The following is an 18309-nucleotide window of genomic DNA, read 5'->3' as shown; positions in this document are numbered from 1 at the left end:
TGGCATGCCTGTAAACCCCTCTTCTTCAGTCCTCCTCAGAACACTCTGTTTTCTCTCTGACCACGCCCCCTCAGGAAGTGGATGTGCCTCGGCTGTCCAGCACGTTGATCTAATGTTTACATGTTGGCTGAATATACACGGCTGCTGTTACTTCAACCCTCTGAGTCTGATCCAGAATCTGATCCTGACGGAGAGGCGCCTGCAGCAGGACCTTTCTGAAGGATTGGTCACAGATTTAGTGTTTCTTGTTGTTTTATTTGTCAGTATGTCGACGTGTGTCTTGGTACACAGCTACAAACATGTAGCTATGTGGCTATGCTAACTAGCGCTAGCACTTATCCATGATAAATAAAAATCATCCACTAGATCTTCAAATCTGCAGACCTGGGGAGTAAAACCGACCTCTACCAGAAAGGCAGCGGGACCTTTTCTGAAGGATTGGTCACAGATTCTGTGTTACTTGTTGTTTTATTTGTCAGTATGTAGACGTGTGTCTTGGTTCACAGCTGCAGCTACGACATGTAGCTATGCTAACTAGCGCTAGCACTTTTCCATGAAAACTAAAAATCATCCACTAGATCTTCAAATCTGCAGACGTGGGGAGTAAAACCGACCTTTGTGTTTATTAAGACAGCATAAAACTAGCATGCCTCCCTCCTAAGCTCCTTGTTAGCACACATTTGTGCAGGTAATGAAAAACAGAGGAGGGATTCAGTATTATTTTATACAGTCTATGGGCTGAACAAACTCCGAGCTCTGACTCCGTGACAGACCGGATATTGTTGTTAGGTAACAAAAACACGGAAGTCTGAAACGGCTCGTTTCACACACATTTAAAGAAAGGTGGAGAAATCAGAACAGGGGCAGAATGGATTTTTTGCATTCTCGGGGGGTTTGTAGACATGCCAGGGACACATATTTCAGGTAGAGAACCATTAAAAAGTCAATTTTGCATGATATGTCACCTTTAATAGCAGACTGCTTTGTCAATAGGGGGTGCCAGAACTGACACCATCTGAAACTTTCTCACAGCAGCTTTAGATAATTGGGGATACCTGACTATGAGAACACACAAAATGCTTCATGTAGGACCTTTTATAAAACACAAGAGAATAACATGTTGATGGTTATCCTGCTTTTGATTTAGTGGCTTCTCAGATAAGAAACAAGCTGCCATCCAATTGTGGGACTGTGTGTCTTGGTGTACTTGTTGCTCTCCTGTTGGCTGGTAACATAGGATATCTCATCTACCGTAAGTAATTAGACCCATTCTCATTCCCAAGGTGTCAAGCATAGCTTGTGTTGAAGATCATTTCATGAAATACAAATAGTAGACAAATATCTGTTAGACATTCTTGAAGGCCAATTATCCAAACAAATGTTTATTTATGGTCTTTTTTTCTGCATTTTACAGACGCCAGCAGTCCCATGACAGCAGGCCAAATTCAGGACAACCACCAAAGAGACCAACTGCAGAGAAGGGATGAGGGCAAACTGAATAACATGTCATATGACTTGCAGCACTTAGTCAAACAGGTCAGGGAGATAGTGAAGATGATGGTGAGAGTGAGAGGTAAGGTGATTGTAATGAGCTTTTAAATATACAGTTGAGGCCAAATTTTTTTAGCCCCCCTTGTGAAATCAGATAAAACCCTTGAATTCTCCATGAAATTGCCCATTAAAAACAAATGTTTATAGTTTATTTGTTTCCAAAATAACAAAGTAAAAATGTTCACTATGTTGGATTTGGATATTTTATTGATGCAATGAATTGAAACAAGAAAAGGTAAAAAATGACACGTCCAAAATTATTAGCCCCCTGGCCCTAAGTAGTCAATAGTGCACCCTTTCTGAGCCTCACCTGACAACCACCTCTTCAAGTAGTTCTTTACAAAGTTGGCACATGTCTCTGGAGGGATTTTGGCCCATTCTTACAATGCAAAATGTTCCAGCTGGTCCAAAGTACATGGTTTCTGAGCATGGGCATTCACTTTGAACACCCGCCACAGATTCTCCACAGGATTTATATCTGGGCTCTGTACGGGCCACTCCAGGGCCTTGGTTTAGGTGTCCTTTAAGAACTGTTGGACCAATTTCAACATATGCTTTGGGTCATTGTCTTGTTGGAAGACCCAGCGCTGACCTAAGCCTAGACAAAGAGCAGATTTCTTCATATTATCCCTCAAAATGTCAACATAACTTTATTTTTTCATGATGCCATGCAGCCAAACAAGACTCCCTGTCCCTTAAGTAAATTTCAATGCTGTTTGAATGCTCAGGTGTTGTTAGGAAGCCAATTTAACGACAGGTGTTGTTAGGAAACCAGCCGACTTCACAGGTGTGTTTTGAAAGCAAAAATTCCCTTTGGGGCTAATATTTTTGACCACCCCATGTTTCACTATATTTGATATAAAGCTATCCAAAAAATATATTTTACATTCCAAAATGTACCAAAGCTACTAAGATACACTGGTGACTGATTATATCAAGTTTTAGCAATGATGCAAACATTGGGCAGAATTTAAGGAAAATGTTTCAGAATTCCTGGGGGGCTAATAATTTTGACAGTCTGAGTGTTTGCAGCTCTTCATTGATATGTTGTGTTTTTTTTATTTGAAGACCTTCAATGTGAGACAGACTGGAAGATTTTCAGTGGCTCCTATTACTGCATTTCAACTGAGAAGAAATCCTGGACTTCAAGCAGGGAAGACTGCATCGCTAAGGGAGCTGATCTGGCCATCATAGACAGTCAGGAGGAGAAGGTGAGAAAGAAACAAAGACAAAAGAAAGTTTGTGTTGTCTTTGATAATGAACGGAGCTGAACAAGCTGTGCAGGGTGCTCGAAAAGCAAAAGTAAAACCTAACTGTAAAAAAATCTAATTTTGATTAACTTTACTGTCCCCAAAAAAAGTAAAACCTTGTAGAGAGATCAATATAAGGAGATTTTTCACTAATTATCTTTATCTTTTTCTGCTTGTATATTCCATGTGTGTGTTATTTTAACAGGATCTTCTCAGTGGGCTGGAAAGTTCAGGAGCAGACATCTGGATTGGTCTGACTGACAATGTTCAAGAGGGGACTTGGATGTGGGTGGATGGGACCCACGTAACAACTAAGTATGTTTATACATGTAACACTGAACCAACTTCAATCTCATGGGATCTTGACTTTTAACAGCAATAACATATAATTTAGTTTAGTGATTAAGCTCTGTTATATTCACTCTCCTCTTTATGTCAATCAGGGCTGACTTAAAAATCTAATTATATTCATGGTGAAGTAAACCATGAATATTAGCAGGATACACAGTTTATTCCTCTGATATGTTGCTCATCAGGTACTGGGCGGACGGTCAGCCCAACAGCAAAGGAGGGAACCAGGACTGTGGAGAAATGTGGCTGAAGGGAACGTGGAACGATGAACTCTGTTCTACTGAAAACATCTGGATCTGTGAAAAATGAGACCTCTGTAATTTAAAGTCAATGATTTTGTGCATGTACTGTTCAGCCTGATGATATTGTGCATTGTTCATTGTAATCATTTTGAAAACTGATACTGATACTTACCCAAGTGACAATTGATAATTCACTCACATTTGTAAACAGTCTCCAAAGAACATACGAGTTACTTCTGTTTCAGTGCTGTGCTGTTGCAAGGAGTCTGTGAGGCTTTTTTTTGAAACCATAGATTTTAATCTGAAGAGGAAACTGGACCAACAGCCGAGTGCCACCAGAGAAAAAACAATAGGACCAGCCTTTTTCTTAAATACCCTTAAAGCAACTATAAGCACACCACATGTTTTTATTGTTCATACCTGGCTTCTGTGGTATCTCATGTAGATGTTTAGAGGCTTTGGAGATGGTGTGTAGCTTTGTACTGTAAATCAAATGTGCTTCATTCATCTTTATGTCTGCTACATTATCCTTATGTTAACTGCTGACTATAAAAAATACCTAAACCAGCTTACCCTGCATAGACAGACACTGGTTTACTTTCAGGTAACGGTCTATCTGAAAGATGCATACAGCACCAACTCCATATCAGTCTGCAACTGAACATAGTTCACTTCATTATTTATCGTGCTAATTCATAATAAATATTATTTCTTTACAAAAAAAGAAGGTTCCATACTATTTGTTATATTTGTTTTTACAAACACCAAACATCAAGATAAGATAAGACTCAATCTGATCTCATCTTAATCCACTATGAGCAGAGCACTTTGCAGCATTTAGTAAGACACAGCAGCTGAGACAAACTTACCTTGCATTTTTGGACCACAGAGGAAGAGTAGCCCCTTCAGAGTTTCTGCTTATGTTTACATGCACAGCAGCATTTTAAAGCTCACAGAAAGCTGTAACCCATCACTGTTTGCTGTCAAACACCTGCCTTCCCTTTCAGTCAACATGTGTCTTCATTTTTTCTAATAAATGAGGGGCTTATTTATTCAATTTAAAAATGTCACCTCCTGCAGTTTGAGTTGCGATTATGAGCACTTTGGGCTTTAATATCTTAGTCTGCTGTTCTTGGTAAAGTCGAAATAAAATGATGAGCTTTCAAATGGTAATCAGTTTTATTCATTTTGTATTTATTGATACTAATGCACATGGTGCTGTTTTAGTGTTTGTAACCTTTTGTGCATAAAAGCTGCTCCTATGGTGGCCAAAACTCTAAAAGATAAGTTTACATTTCAATGTCGTTAAAGACTTAGTAGTTCATTTTTGAAATTTGGAAATGTTGCTTATTGGGGTAAAGATAAAATTAAAGTAGATTCATCAGTTTAAAAGAGGGAAAAAACAGAAAAAAAGAAGTCTGATCTGTGATAAAAAAAAAAAAAGGTTGGTAGCAGTGTGAGAGAAAAAAAAACACTTCTTGTAAAAAAGACCTTAGTTCATTGCAGTTTGGTTTCCCTTTTCTGGACCAATCAGAGCTATGTTTAACTTTCTTGACGTGAGCTGAAGGAGCTTCCTGTGATGTGCAGGAGACACAGACATATTTCATATTCACTTAAATGAGTAGCAGCACCTGTAGTGTCAATGCAACAAAACTGACCCTGTGTTTTTAAATTTCTCCAATTTAAGGTAAGAGACCATCTTCACCTACATTATTTAATATCTTACTGGTTGTGGAATAAAATCTCCTGATTCAAGTCACTCTTATTCACTTTCAAACCTATTTATTCTTGTCATGATGATTACTTGCTTTAAAGTCTACACTTTGCTTGGATTACCTCAGTGAAGCTTATTTTTCATGCACAACGTTAAAACTCAACAAGAGTACAGATTTTGTCTCAATCTGTGCAAAGAATTGACAACTACTATAGGTTCAAGTTTGTATTGATTATACAGGATGTGTGTACATGTCTTATCTTTAGAGAGTCCATACTAATACATTTGAACAAAGTCAGCTGGTCACAAAGAATAGATTGAAGCATAAGAGTTTAGGAGTGTTCACAGGTGTCTTTACTCCAATGCATGCTCTTCTGGCTGGACAGTTTTGTGTTTGTGTCTCTTGTGTTAGGTCAAACAGAGAATGGATTCAGTGGAGATGGGTGACGGCATATATGGCAACGTCAAAGAGGAAAGAAATGGCAACAGTAATGTATCAGTTACAGTAACGTAATGGAAATACGGTTACAGACAGAATATTAAGAATATGAGTTACAACTTAAAAGTGGAACCAATGAATGTTATTCACCTGAACTTTACTGTATGACATCTTTTACTGCTGCTAACACGCACGGTTTGTGGGTTAACTTAAATGTAAAATAAATCTTTAAGTGTGGGTCTCCCCAAAACAAAAAAATGGCTTTGCATTAACAAAACAAATTAATTTGAGTTCATTTAAAGTAACAGTAGGAAAAAAATGCAACAAACATCCACTTTGGTACCTTGTAGAAAAAAAAACAAAGCTGCCTGAGAAGGGCCATTACAGGTTTAAAATAGTTAAATGTGTATTATCAAGCGCAGTGTTTCAAAAGGTGAAATATTACCAATTAAGTTTGTTTAATGGTTAGATAAAGGACGGTCTAAGCATAACTGAATGATTAAACTGTATCTGTATTTTTCAGGTGATAAACAATTTAGCAACATAAATGAATATCGGGTAACAGCAATGAACATTAAGTAACAGAAACAATTTTTCTTTTGGTTGGGTGCATGCATATTATTTGTGTGTGTGTAGATGTAGTTCCCAAACTTTTGCTATAGGGCCCCCCTTTGACAGATGAACATATTATAGTCCCCCCCCCCCCCCCCCCACACACACACACAGAGATATGATCACACTCATACACATTGACCAAAAAAACTTTCATCAGATACACGCTAACATTTCATCAGATTTCCTAAACATTTCACAAGCAATTCCTGTTTCGTAAGAATTTACATAAAACATTATCTGCACAAAGTATTGACCTGCAGTTTATACTGTAACATCTAACTTATAAAAGATTCAATTAACTATGACCCTACAACATGAAAATCCCAGCTTTTTGAAAGTATAGAACAGCGACTGAAATGTGTGCCATTGAACTAAAAAAATAATTCACTTTTACAAAGGACACAATCAAAAACCATGCAGCAACAAGTAAAGTCCAATTTAACAATATGCACCCCCAACTGTGGGAGGCTGTCAGTCCTCCCCTTCAAAGCCCCTCCCTCACCATCAGGGGCACCCTTTCCATGGCCTGCTTCATAGAAGCTCCAAGAGTCATCGTGTTGTGTCCATTTTCATCAGTGCCAGCCTCATGGCGAGAAATTCAAATGTTGTTTTAATAGCAGACTGCTTTGTCAATAGGGGGTGCCAGAACTGACACCATCTGAAACTCTCTCACAGCAGCTTTAGATAATTGGGGATACCTGACTATGAGAACACACAAAATGCTTCATGTAGGACCTTTCATAAAACACAAGAGAATAACATGTTGATGGTTATCCTGCTTTTGATTTAGTGGCTTCTCAGATAAGAAACAAGCTGCCATCCAATTGTGGGACTGTGTGTCTTGGCGTAATTGTTGCTCTCCTGTTGGCTGGTAACATAGGATATCTCATCTACAGTAAGTAATAAGACCCTTTCTCGTTCTCAAGGTGTCAAGCATAGCTTGTGTTGAAGATCATTTCATGAAATTCAATTAATAGACAAACATCTGTCAGACTTTCTTGAAGCCCAATTATCCAAACAAATGTTAATTTATGGTCTTTTTTTCTGCATTTTACAGACGCCAGCAGTCCCATGACAGCAGGCCAAATTCAGGACAACCACCAAAGAGACCAACTGCAGAGAAGGGATGAGGCCAAACTGAATGACATGTCATATGACTTGCAGCACTTAGTCAAACAGGTCAGGAAGATAGTGAAGATGATGGTGAGAGTGAGAGGTAAGGTGATTGTAATGAGCTTTTAAATATACAGTCTGAGTGTTTGCAGCTCTTCATTGATATTTTGTGTTTTTTTTTATTTGAAGACCTTCAATGTGAGACAGGCTGGAAGAATTTCAGTGGCTCCTGTTACTACATTTCAACTGAGAAGAAATCCTGGACTTCAAGCAGGCAAGACTGTATCGCTAAGGGAGCTGATCTGGTCATCATAGACAGTCAGGAGGAGAAGGTGAGAAAGAAACAAAGACAAAAGAAAGTTTGTGTTGTCTTTGATAATTAACGGAGCAGAACAAGCTGTGCAGGGTGCTCGAAAAGCAAAAGTAAAACCTTGTAGAGAGATCAATATAAGGAGATTTTTCACTAATTATGTTTATCTTTTTCTGCTTGTGTATTCCATGTGTGTGTTATTTCAACAGGATTTTCTCAGAGGGCTGGCAAGTTCAGGAGCAAACATCTGGATTGGTCTGACTGACAATGTTCAAGAGGGGACTTGGATGTGGGTGGATGGGAGCCGTGTGACCACTACGTACGTTTTTCCATGTAACACTGAACCAACTTCAATCTCATTGGATCTTGACTTTTAACAGCATTAACATATCATTCAGATCAGTGATTAAGCTCTGTTATATTCACTCTCCTCTTTATGTCAATCTGTGCTGGCTTAAAAGTCTAATTATATTAATGGTGATGAACACATGAATATTAACAGGATACACAGTTTATTCCTCTGATATGTTGCTCATTAGGTACTGGGGGGACGGTCAGCCCAACAGTGGAGGGAACCAGGACTGTGGAGAAATGGTGAAGAAGGGAGAGTGGAACGATGACATCTGTTCTGCTAAAAACATCTGGATCTGTGAAAAATGAGACCTCTGTAATTTAAAGTCAATGATTTTGTGCATGTACTGTTCAGCCTGATGATATTGTGCATTGTTCATTGTAATCATTTTGAAAACTGATACTGATACTTACCCAAGTGACAATTGATTATTCACTCACATTTGTAAACAGTCTCCAAAGAACATATGAGTTACTTCTGTTTCAGTGCTGTGCTGTTGCAAGGAGACTGTGAGGCTTTTTTTGGAAACCATAGATTTTAATCTGAAGAGGAAACTGGACCAACACCCGAGTGCCACCAGAGAAGAAAACAATAGGACCAGCCTTTTTCTTAAATACCCTTAAAGCAACTATAAGCACACCACATGTTTTTATTTTTCATACCTGGCTTATGTGGTATCTCATGTAAATGTTTAGAGGCTTTGGAGATGTTGTGTAGCTTTGTACTGTAAATCAAATGTGCTTCATTCATCTTTATGTCTGCTACATTATCCTTATGTTAACTGCTGACTATAAAAAATACCTAAACCAGCTTACCCTGCATAGACAGACACTGGTTTACTTTCAGGTAACGGTCTATCTGAAAGATGCATACAGCACCAACTCCATATCAGTCTGCAACTGAACATTGTTCACTTTATTATTTATCGTGCTAATTCATAATAAATATTATTTCTTTACAAAAAAAGAAGGTTCCATACTCTTTGTTATATTTGTTTTTACAAACACCAAACATCAAGATAAGATAAGACTCAATCTGATCTCATCTTAATCCACTATGAGCAGAGCACTTTGCAGCATTTAGTAAGACACAGCAGCTGAGACAAACTTACCTTGCATTTTTGGACCACAGAGGAAGAGTAGCCCCTTCAGAGTTTCTGCTTATGTTTACATGCACAGCAGCATTTTAAAGCTCACAGAAAGCTGTAACCCATCACTGTTTGCTGTCAAACACCTGCCTTCCCTTTCAGTCAACATGTGTCTTCATTTTTTTCTAATAAATGAGGGGCTTATTTATTCACTTTAAAAATGTCACCTCCTGCAGTTTGAGGTGCGATTATGAGCACTTTTGGCTTTATTATCTCAGTCTGCTGTTCTTGGTAAAGTCAAAATAAAATGATGAGCTTTCAAATGGTAATCAGTTTTATTCATTTTGTATTTATTGATACTAATGCACATGGTGCTGTTTTAGTGTTTGTAACCTTTTGTGCATAAAAGCTGCTCCTATGGTGGCCAAAACTCTAAAAGATAAGTTTACATTTCAATGTCGTTAAAGACTTAGTAGTTCATTTTTGAAATTTGGAAAAGTTGCTTATTGGGGTAAAGATAAAATTAAAGTAGATTCATCAGTTTAAAAGAGGGAAAAAACAGAAAAAAAGAAGTCTGATCTGTGATAAAAAAAAAAAAGGTTGGTAGCAGTGTGAGAGAAAAAAAAACACTTCTTGCAAAAAAGACCTTAGTTCATTTCAGTTTGGTTTCCCTTTTCTGGACCAATCAGAGCTATGTTTAACTTTCATGACGTGAGCTGAAGGAGCTTCCTGTGATGTGCAGGAGACACAGACATATTTCATATTCACTTAAATGAGTAGCAGCACGTGTAGTGTCAATGCAGCAAAACTGACCCTGTGTTTTTAAATTTCTCCAATTTAAGGTAAGAGACCATCTTCACCTACATTATTTAATATCTTACTGGTTGTGGAATAAAATCTCCTGATTCAAGTCACTCTTATTCACTTTCAAACCTATTTATTCTTGTCATGATGATTACTTGCTTTAAAGTCTACACTTTGCTTGGATTACCTCAGTGAAGCTTATTTTTCATGCACAACGTTAAAACTCAACAAGAGTACAGATTTTGTCTCAATCCGTGCAAAGAATTGACAACTACTATAGGTTTAAGTTTGTATTGATTATACAGGATGTGTGTACATGTCTTATCTTTAGAGAGTCCATACTAATACATTTGAACAAAGTCAGCTGGTCACAAAGAATAGATTGAAGCATAAGAGTTTAGGAGTGTTCACATGTGTCTTTACTCCAATGCATGCTCTTCTGGCTGGACAGTTTTGTGTTTGTGTCTGTTGTGTTAGGTCAAACAGAGAATGGATTCAGTGGAGATGGGTGACGGCATATATGGCAACTTCGAAGAGGAAAGAAATGGCAACAGTAATGTATCAGTTACAGTAACGTAATGGAAATACGGTTACAGACAGAATATTAAGAATATGAGTTACAACTTAAAAGTGGAACCAATGAATGCTATTCACCTGAGCTTTACTGTATGACATCTTTTACTGCTGCTAACACGCACGGTTTGTGGGTTAACTTAAATGTAAAATAAATCTTTAAGTGTGGGTCTCCCCAAAACAAATAATGGCTTTGCATTAACAAAACAAATTAATTTGAGTTCATTTAAAGTAACAGTAGGAAAAAAATGCAACAAACATCCACTTTGGTACCTTGTAGAAAAAAAAACAAAGCTGCCTGAGAAGGGCCATTACAGGTTTAAAATAGTTAAATGTGTATTATCAAGCGCAGTGTTTCAAAAGGCGAAATATTAACAATTAAGTTTGTTTAATGGTTAGATAAAGGACGGTCTAAGCATAACTGAATGATTAATCTGTATCTGTATTTTTCAGGTGATAAAAAATTTAGCAACATAAATGAATATCGGGTAACAGCAATGAACATTAAGTAACAGAAACAATTTTTATTTTGGTTGGGTGCATGCATTTTTTTTGTGTGTGTGTATATGTAGTTCCCAAACTTTTGCTATAGGGCCCCCCTTTGACAGATGAACATATTATAGTCCCCCCCCCCCCCCCCCCCCCCCACACACACACACAGAGATATGATCACACTCATACACATTGACCAAAAAAACTTTCATCAGATACACGCTAACATTTCATCAGATTTCCTAAACATTTCACAAGCAATTCCTGTTTCGTAAGAATTTACATAAAACATTATCTGCACAAAGTATTGACCTGCAGTTTATACTGTAACATCTAACTTATAAAAGATTCAATTAACTATGACCCTACAACATGAAAATCCCAGCTTTTTGAAAGTATAGAACAGCGACTGAAATGTGTGCCATTGAACTAAAAAAATAATTCACTTTTACAAAGGACACAATCAAAAACCATGCAGCAACAAGTAAAGTCCAATTTAACAATATGCACCCCCAACTGTGGGAGGCTCAGTCCTCCCCTTCAAAGCCCCTCCCTCACCATCAGGGGCACCCTTTCCATGGCCTGCTTCATAGAAGCTCCAAGAGTCATCGTGTTGTGTCATTTTCATCAGGGCCAGCCTCATGGCAAGAAATTCAAATGTTGTTTTAATAGCAGACTGCTTTGTCAATAGGGGGTGCCAGAACTGACACCATCTGAAACTTTCTCACAGCAGCTTTAGATAATTGGGGATACCTGACTATGAGAACACACAAAATGCTTCATGTAGGACCTTTTATAAAACACAAGAGAATAACATGTTGATGGTTATCCTACTTTTGATTTAGTGGCTTCTCAGATAAGAAACAAGCTGCCATCCAATTGTGGGACTGTGTGTCTTGGCGTAATTGTTGCTCTCCTGTTGGCTGGTAACATAGGATATCTCATCTACCGTAAGTAATAAGACCCTTTCTCATTCTCAAGGTGTCAAGCATAGCTTGTGTTGAAGATCATTTCATGAAATTCAATTAATAGACAAACATCTGTCAGACTTTCTTGAAGCCCAATTATCCAAACAAATGTTAATTTATGGTCTTTTTTTCTGCATTTTACAGACGCCAGCAGTCCCATGACAGCAGGCCAAATTCAGGACAACCACCAAAGAGACCAACTGCAGAGAAGTGATGAGGCCAAACTGAATGACATGTCATATGACTTGCAGCACTTAGTCAAACAGGTCAGGAAGATAGTGAAGATGATGGTGAGAGTGAGAGGTAAGGTGATTGTAATGAGCTTTTAAATATACAGTCTGAGTGTTTGCAGCTCTTCATTGATATGTTGTGTTTTTTTTTATTTGAAGACCTTCAATGTGAGACAGGCTGGAAGAATTTCAGTGGCTCCTGTTACTACATTTCAACTGAGAAGAAATCCTGGACTTCAAGCAGGGAAGACTGTATCGCTAAGGGAGCTGATCTGGTCATCATAGACAGTCAGGAGGAGAAGGTGAGAAAGAAACAAAGACAAAAGAAAGTTTGTGTTGTCTTTGATAATTAACGGAGCAGAACAAGCTGTGCAGGGTGCTCGAAAAGCAAAAGTAAAACCTTGTAGAGAGATCAATATAAGGAGATTTTTCACTAATTATGTTTATCTTTTTCTGCTTGTGTATTCCATGTGTGTGTTATTTCAACAGGATTTTCTCAGTGGGCTGGCAAGTTCAGGAGCAAACATCTGGATTGGTCTGACTGACAATGTTCAAGAGGGGACTTGGATGTGGGTGGATGGGAGCCGTGTGACCACTACGTACGTTTTTCCATGTAACACTGAACCAACTTCAATCTCATTGGATCTTGACTTTTAACAGCATTAACATATCATTCAGATCAGTGATTAAGCTCTGTTATATTCACTCTCCTCTTTATGTCAATCTGTGCTGGCTTAAAAGTCTAATTATATTAATGGTGATGAACACATGAATATTAACAGGATACACAGTTTATTCCTCTGATATGTTGCTCATTAGGTACTGGGGGGACGGTCAGCCCAACAGTGAAGGGAACCAGGACTGTGGAGAAATGGTGAAGAAGGGAGAGTGGAACGATGACATCTGTTATGCTAAAAACATCTGGATCTGTGAAAAATGAGACCTCTGTAATTTAAAGTCAATGATTTTGTGCATGTACTGTTCAGCCTGATGATATTGTGCATTGTTCATTGTAATCATTTTGAAAACTGATACTGATACTTACCCAAGTGACAATTGATTATTCACTCACATTTGTAAACAGTCTCCAAAGAACATATGAGTTACTTCTGTTTCAGTGCTGTGCTGTTGCAAGGAGTCTGTGAGGCTTTTTTTTGAAACCATAGATTTTAATCTGAAGAGGAAACTCTGGACCAACAGCCGAGTGCCACCAGAGAAGAAAACAATAGGACCAGCCTTTTTCTTAAATACCCTTAAAGCAACTATAAGCACACCACATGTTTTTATTGTTCATACCTGGCTTCTGTGGTATCTCATGTAGATGTTTAGAGGCTTTGGAGATGTTGTGTAGCTTTGTACTGTAAATCAAATGTGCTTCATTCATCTTTATGTCTGCTACATTATCCTTATGTTAACTGCTGACTATAAAAAAGACCCAAACCAGATTACCCTGCATAGACAGACACTGGTTTACTTTCAGGTAACGGGTCTATCTGAAAGATGCATACAGCACCAACTCCATATCAGTCTGCAACTGAACATAGTTCACTTTATTTTTTTATTGTGCTAATTCATAATAAATATTATTTCTTTACAAAAAAAGAAGGTTCCATACTCTTTGTTATATTTGTATTTGCAAACACCAAACATCAAGATAAGATAAGACTCAATCTGATCTCATCTTAATACACTATGAGCAGAGCACTTTGCAGCATTTATTAAGACACAGAAGCTGGGACAAACTTACCTTGCATACTGTTTCCCATAATGCACAGCTCTAACGTTCCTCTTTTTTTTCTTTCTTCTTTATTTTAAGGGGGTGCTCAGTTTTTATGTGCTGTGAAAACTACTAAAATACATATAAACCACTTTTTAACTTTTTAAAACATAAGTGATGCTAAAGAAGCAGTTTCTCTATCAGCTTGGTCGTTGTTAGGGCCCGAGCACCGACAAGGTCGGCGAAGGCCCTATTGTAACCCGAAGGATTATTCTTTCTTTCTACCTAGCAAAGTAAATTGCCATTTTGGAGCCTTCAACGTGCCCGAAAACTCACCAAAATTGACACACTCATCAGGCCTGGCGACATGTTGATATTCATTTGGTCCCGTGCAAAACGTCCCAAAAGTGGCTCAATAGCACCCCCCTCTTTCCAACTGGGCACCCCCGCAACACAGTTCAACTTACATGCATGACATTTTTTTCACATATCTATCAGGCCAGGACTTACAAAAAAGATTTCTAAAGTCATGGTCAAATCCCAACAGGAAGTCAGCCAGCTTTTTTTTTTCCCCAATTTTTCACCTGATTCGCAAGGGTACGTATTTAAGAGATCTTGCCCTAAGCCTTTTCTCCAATCAAGTTCAAACCATGCACATTTTGTAGTAAACGCATTGAAGATTCAAAGTTGTTAGAAAAATGTTGCGAAATAAAAAAATTGTGGGCGTGGCAGACATTCAGGTGATGCATCAAATGCACATGCCTCGCCATAAACAGGAAATGGATTTTTGGGGGCTTTAAAATGCACAAAATCTCTCCAAATCGGCCACAGGCATCAGCCGCGAACTACGTGCACGGTTTTGGACATGCATATTCAGGGCATCAGGGTGCACAAAAAAAGCTTCCTGCACCCATATCCAAAAATCAACAGGAAGAGCGCCACCTAGCTTTGAATGTGAAAAATGGTGCCCAAATAAGAGTGCATACTTTTACAAACTAGTCCTTGGGTTTTCTCCAATTCAGTCCCAACAGGGACATTCTATAGTATACACATTGACAATTCAAAGTTATCAGAACAATTTCGCGAAATCTGAAAACTTGGAGCGTTGCAGACTGTCAAACCTGGAGGTTCTTTTGGCAATCTGCCAAAAACTTGAAACATTAGCACCACCTAATGGACCCAAGCTGTATTTACTCTCAGATCCTGCTTTTACAATGCTTGTGATCACAACTCTTTCTATAATGATCTGTGATGAACAATCCTTCAAAACATCATTAAAGTCACATCATCACCGACTGGTGGCAGGCAGTACTACAATGTACGTACACTATGCTGCTAACTGCATGAGTATGCTCACACTTTCAGCCTAGGCCTCATAAAGTGCAGCACAGCAACACCTGCTGTACAGCAGGCAGTGCTTGTGTGAGGGCCAGTTCATTGCCGCTTGTGGCTATAATTTACTTCTGCTTTCCGAAACCGGAAATCCAGTGACGTCTGGCCCAGCATGCTGAAGAACAGATCCAACAGAGCAGTCACACTACAGACTAAATTCAAAAGCAGTATTATTCATATTTGTAGTATGTAGCAGGCTGCTTTGAAAACAGCCACAGACTTCTTCTCTGACCAGCTGCATCACTCTGAACAGAGAGGGGTGCATGTGTGGCTCCAAGACTCCTGCGTACCACACTTTGGGTCCTTCTGCAGGAGAATTGGAAAAGACTGACCTTTTGCACAATATAAACACAAATGACTTCCAGATGCATGTGTCTCAATGGAACAGGTGACATGTGTAGCTCTTGAGATGTTCCTCTTTTAGTATGACAGTGGACACACAGAGAGAAGTGTGTGTTCTTCTGCAGTATTGTGGTGAACTTTCCTTTTCGTTTCTATTTTTTTCTGATCTTCCTGTGGTTTCATTTCCGGACCACAGAGGAAGAGTAGCCCCTTCAGAGTTTCTGCTTATGTTTACATGCACAGCAGCATTTTAAAGCTCACAGAAAGCTGTAACCCATCACTGTTTGCTGTCAAACACCTGCCTTCCCTTTCAGTCAACATGTGCTTCATTATTTTTGATAAAAGAAGGGCTTATTTATTCACTTTAAAAATGTCACCTCCTGCAGTTTGAGGTGCGATTATGAGCACTTCTGGCTTTAATATCTCAGTCTGCTGTTCTTGGTAAAGTCAAATGAAATGATGAGCTTTCAAATGGTAATCAGTTTATTTATTTTGTATTTATTGATACTAATGCACATGGTGCTGTTTTGGAGTTTGCAACCTTTTGTGCATAAAAGCAGCTCCTATGGTGGCCAAAACTCTTAAAGATAAGTTTACATTTCAATGTTGTTAAAGACTTAGTAGTTCATTTTTGAAATTTGGAAAAGTTGCTTAGGGTGGTAAAGATAAAATTAAAGTAGATTAATTAGTTTAAAAGAGGGGGATAAAACAGAAAAAAATGAAGTCTGAACTGTGATAAAAAAAAGTTGGTAACAGTGTGAGAGAAAAAAAACATGGTCCACGCTGTCACTTCTGTGTAATGTTTATGCAGCCTAGAGACACAAAAGAAGCAAAGTAGAGGAGTGTATTATTTCAACAGGATTTTCTCACTGGGCAGCCGCGTTCAGTAGACTCCTGGATTGGTCTGACTGACAATGTTCAAGAGGGGACTTGGATGTGGGTGGATGGGACCCGTGGGACAACTACGTATGTTTTTCCATGTAACATTGAAACAACTTCCATCTCATGGGAACATGACTTTTAACAGCATTAACATACAAATTAAATTAGTCTTTAAGCTCTGTTATATTCACTCTCCTCTGTATTAAAATCAGGACTGACTTAAAAGTCTAAATTATATTCATGCTGTTGAACCCATGAATATCAACATGTCTGACATGAGACAGGATACACAGTTTACTCCTCTGATATGTTGCTCATCAGGTACTGGGAGGACGGTCAGCCCAACAGCAAAGGAGGGGACCAGGACTGTGGAGAAATGTGGCAGAAGGGAAAGTGGAACGATGAACCCTGTTTTTCAAAAAACCACTGGATCTGTGAAAAATGAGCCGTCTGATGGACTTCATAGGGAGTCCTGTAAAGACCCCGTTACAGTAGTCTAGTCTGCTAAAGATAAATGCATGGACGAGTTTTTCTGCATCCTGCTGAGACATAAGTCCTTTAATCCTTGATATATTCTCAAGGTGATAATATGCAATTGTCTTAATGTTGCTGCTGAAATTAAAGTCTGAGTCCAGGACTACACCAAGGTTTCTGGCTTGGTTTGTACATTTCATCTTTGAGACTTCTCTTAATATTTATGTCAGTTAAAGTAAACAAGTAGATATTACAGGTAGGAATGAGAATATAAACTTTACAACGATACAGTATGAGTTTTTATTCAAAGGTTTAAGTGTTCTATGGGGGCCCAACCTCAGACATCAGAGAGTGTTGGGACATGGACCATCACCATCAATCAGGCTCCCTATTACATCACAGACCTTCTCACTCAGTATAAGCCTCCCTGCCCTCTCAGATCAGCCGACATGGGCTTATTGGTTGTTCCTAGTGCCCGTTTAAAGTCCAAGGGCTTTCAGGCCTTTTCAGTCCGGGCTCCCAAACTATGGAACGACCTACCAGCTGAAATAAGGCGTGCTACCTCTTCTTAAGATTAAATCACTTCTTAAAACTTTCTTTTTCAAAAAGGCCTTCATAACTTTGTAACATGTTATTATGCCCTGGACATCTTGTTATGTGTTCTCGTACTTTGGAGCTTCTTTGTACATACATACATACGTATGTATGTATGTATGTATGTATGTATGTATGTATGTATGTATGTATGTATGTATGTATGTATGTTTGTATTCATGTATGTATGTTTCTGTGTATGCATGTACATGTGTATACATGTGCATGTCTATGTATGTGTGTATGTATGTATATATGTATATATGTATGTATGTATGTATGTATGTATGTATGTATGTATGTATATGTACGTGCATGTGTGTACATATGTATATGTATATGTGTATATGTGTATGAAAAAAGGGTTGGGATTATATTTGTTATTATTATTGTTTACTTTCTGTGAAGCACTTTGTAACTCTGTTTAGAAAAGTGCTATATAAATAAAGTTTATTACATTTATTATCACATTGTTGATTAGTATTTGAAGACAACAATGAAGAAAAAATGCCCTGCTTTATTATTTAATACTCGTTAAGGGTTGTGTCACTGAAATTGCCGTCCAACATATTTCTATAGATCTGTCTTAACTTTATACTGTATACATCAACCCCATTGGTTTCTGAGGAGGTATTATGAAGAAACCAGTGAAGAAGTTGAGCTGAAGTGTGTCTTAATCCTCCTGAAGAAAAAAAATATATACATATATAAACATTGTTTTATTAAAGGTGACATATCCCGCTTTTTTCATCAACATATATTGGTCTAAGAGGTCCCCAAAACATGTCTTTAAAGTTTATGCTCAAAAAAACACTTT

General features: G+C 38.2%; 3 protein-coding genes across 3 annotated transcripts; all 3 read left to right on the top strand.

Moving 5' to 3' along the window:
* The first annotated feature begins 966 nt into the window (after positions 1-966).
* On the top strand, positions 967-4561 carry LOC117818056 (hepatic lectin-like). The gene is made up of 5 exons (XM_034690912.1): positions 967-1252; positions 1415-1573; positions 2620-2762; positions 3007-3116; positions 3338-4561. Exons 2-5 carry the CDS (start codon positions 1429-1431, stop codon positions 3459-3461), a joined length of 522 nt encoding a protein of 173 aa, XP_034546803.1. The 5' UTR covers positions 967-1252; positions 1415-1428; the 3' UTR covers positions 3462-4561.
* Positions 4562-4994: 433 nt separating this feature from the next.
* On the top strand, positions 4995-9353 carry LOC117818054 (CD209 antigen-like protein E). Its single transcript, XM_034690910.1, has 7 exons — positions 4995-5081; positions 5521-5596; positions 6953-7057; positions 7220-7378; positions 7465-7607; positions 7795-7904; positions 8125-9353. Exons 2-7 carry the CDS (start codon positions 5533-5535, stop codon positions 8243-8245), a joined length of 702 nt encoding a protein of 233 aa, XP_034546801.1. The 5' UTR covers positions 4995-5081; positions 5521-5532; the 3' UTR covers positions 8246-9353.
* A 406-nt stretch (positions 9354-9759) lies between these two features.
* Positions 9760-13690, top strand: LOC117818055 (CD209 antigen-like protein E). The gene is made up of 7 exons (XM_034690911.1): positions 9760-9866; positions 10306-10381; positions 11739-11843; positions 12006-12164; positions 12251-12393; positions 12581-12690; positions 12911-13690. Exons 2-7 carry the CDS (start codon positions 10318-10320, stop codon positions 13029-13031), a joined length of 702 nt encoding a protein of 233 aa, XP_034546802.1. The 5' UTR covers positions 9760-9866; positions 10306-10317; the 3' UTR covers positions 13032-13690.
* Positions 13691-18309: the final 4619 nt, after the last annotated feature.

The sequence above is a fragment of the Notolabrus celidotus genome, chromosome 8 (genome assembly GCF_009762535.1).
Source record: "Notolabrus celidotus isolate fNotCel1 chromosome 8, fNotCel1.pri, whole genome shotgun sequence".
NCBI lineage: Eukaryota > Metazoa > Chordata > Actinopteri > Labriformes > Labridae > Notolabrus > Notolabrus celidotus.
Note: the sequence above shows the minus strand (reverse complement) of the source record. Positions and strands in the feature narration are given on the sequence as shown.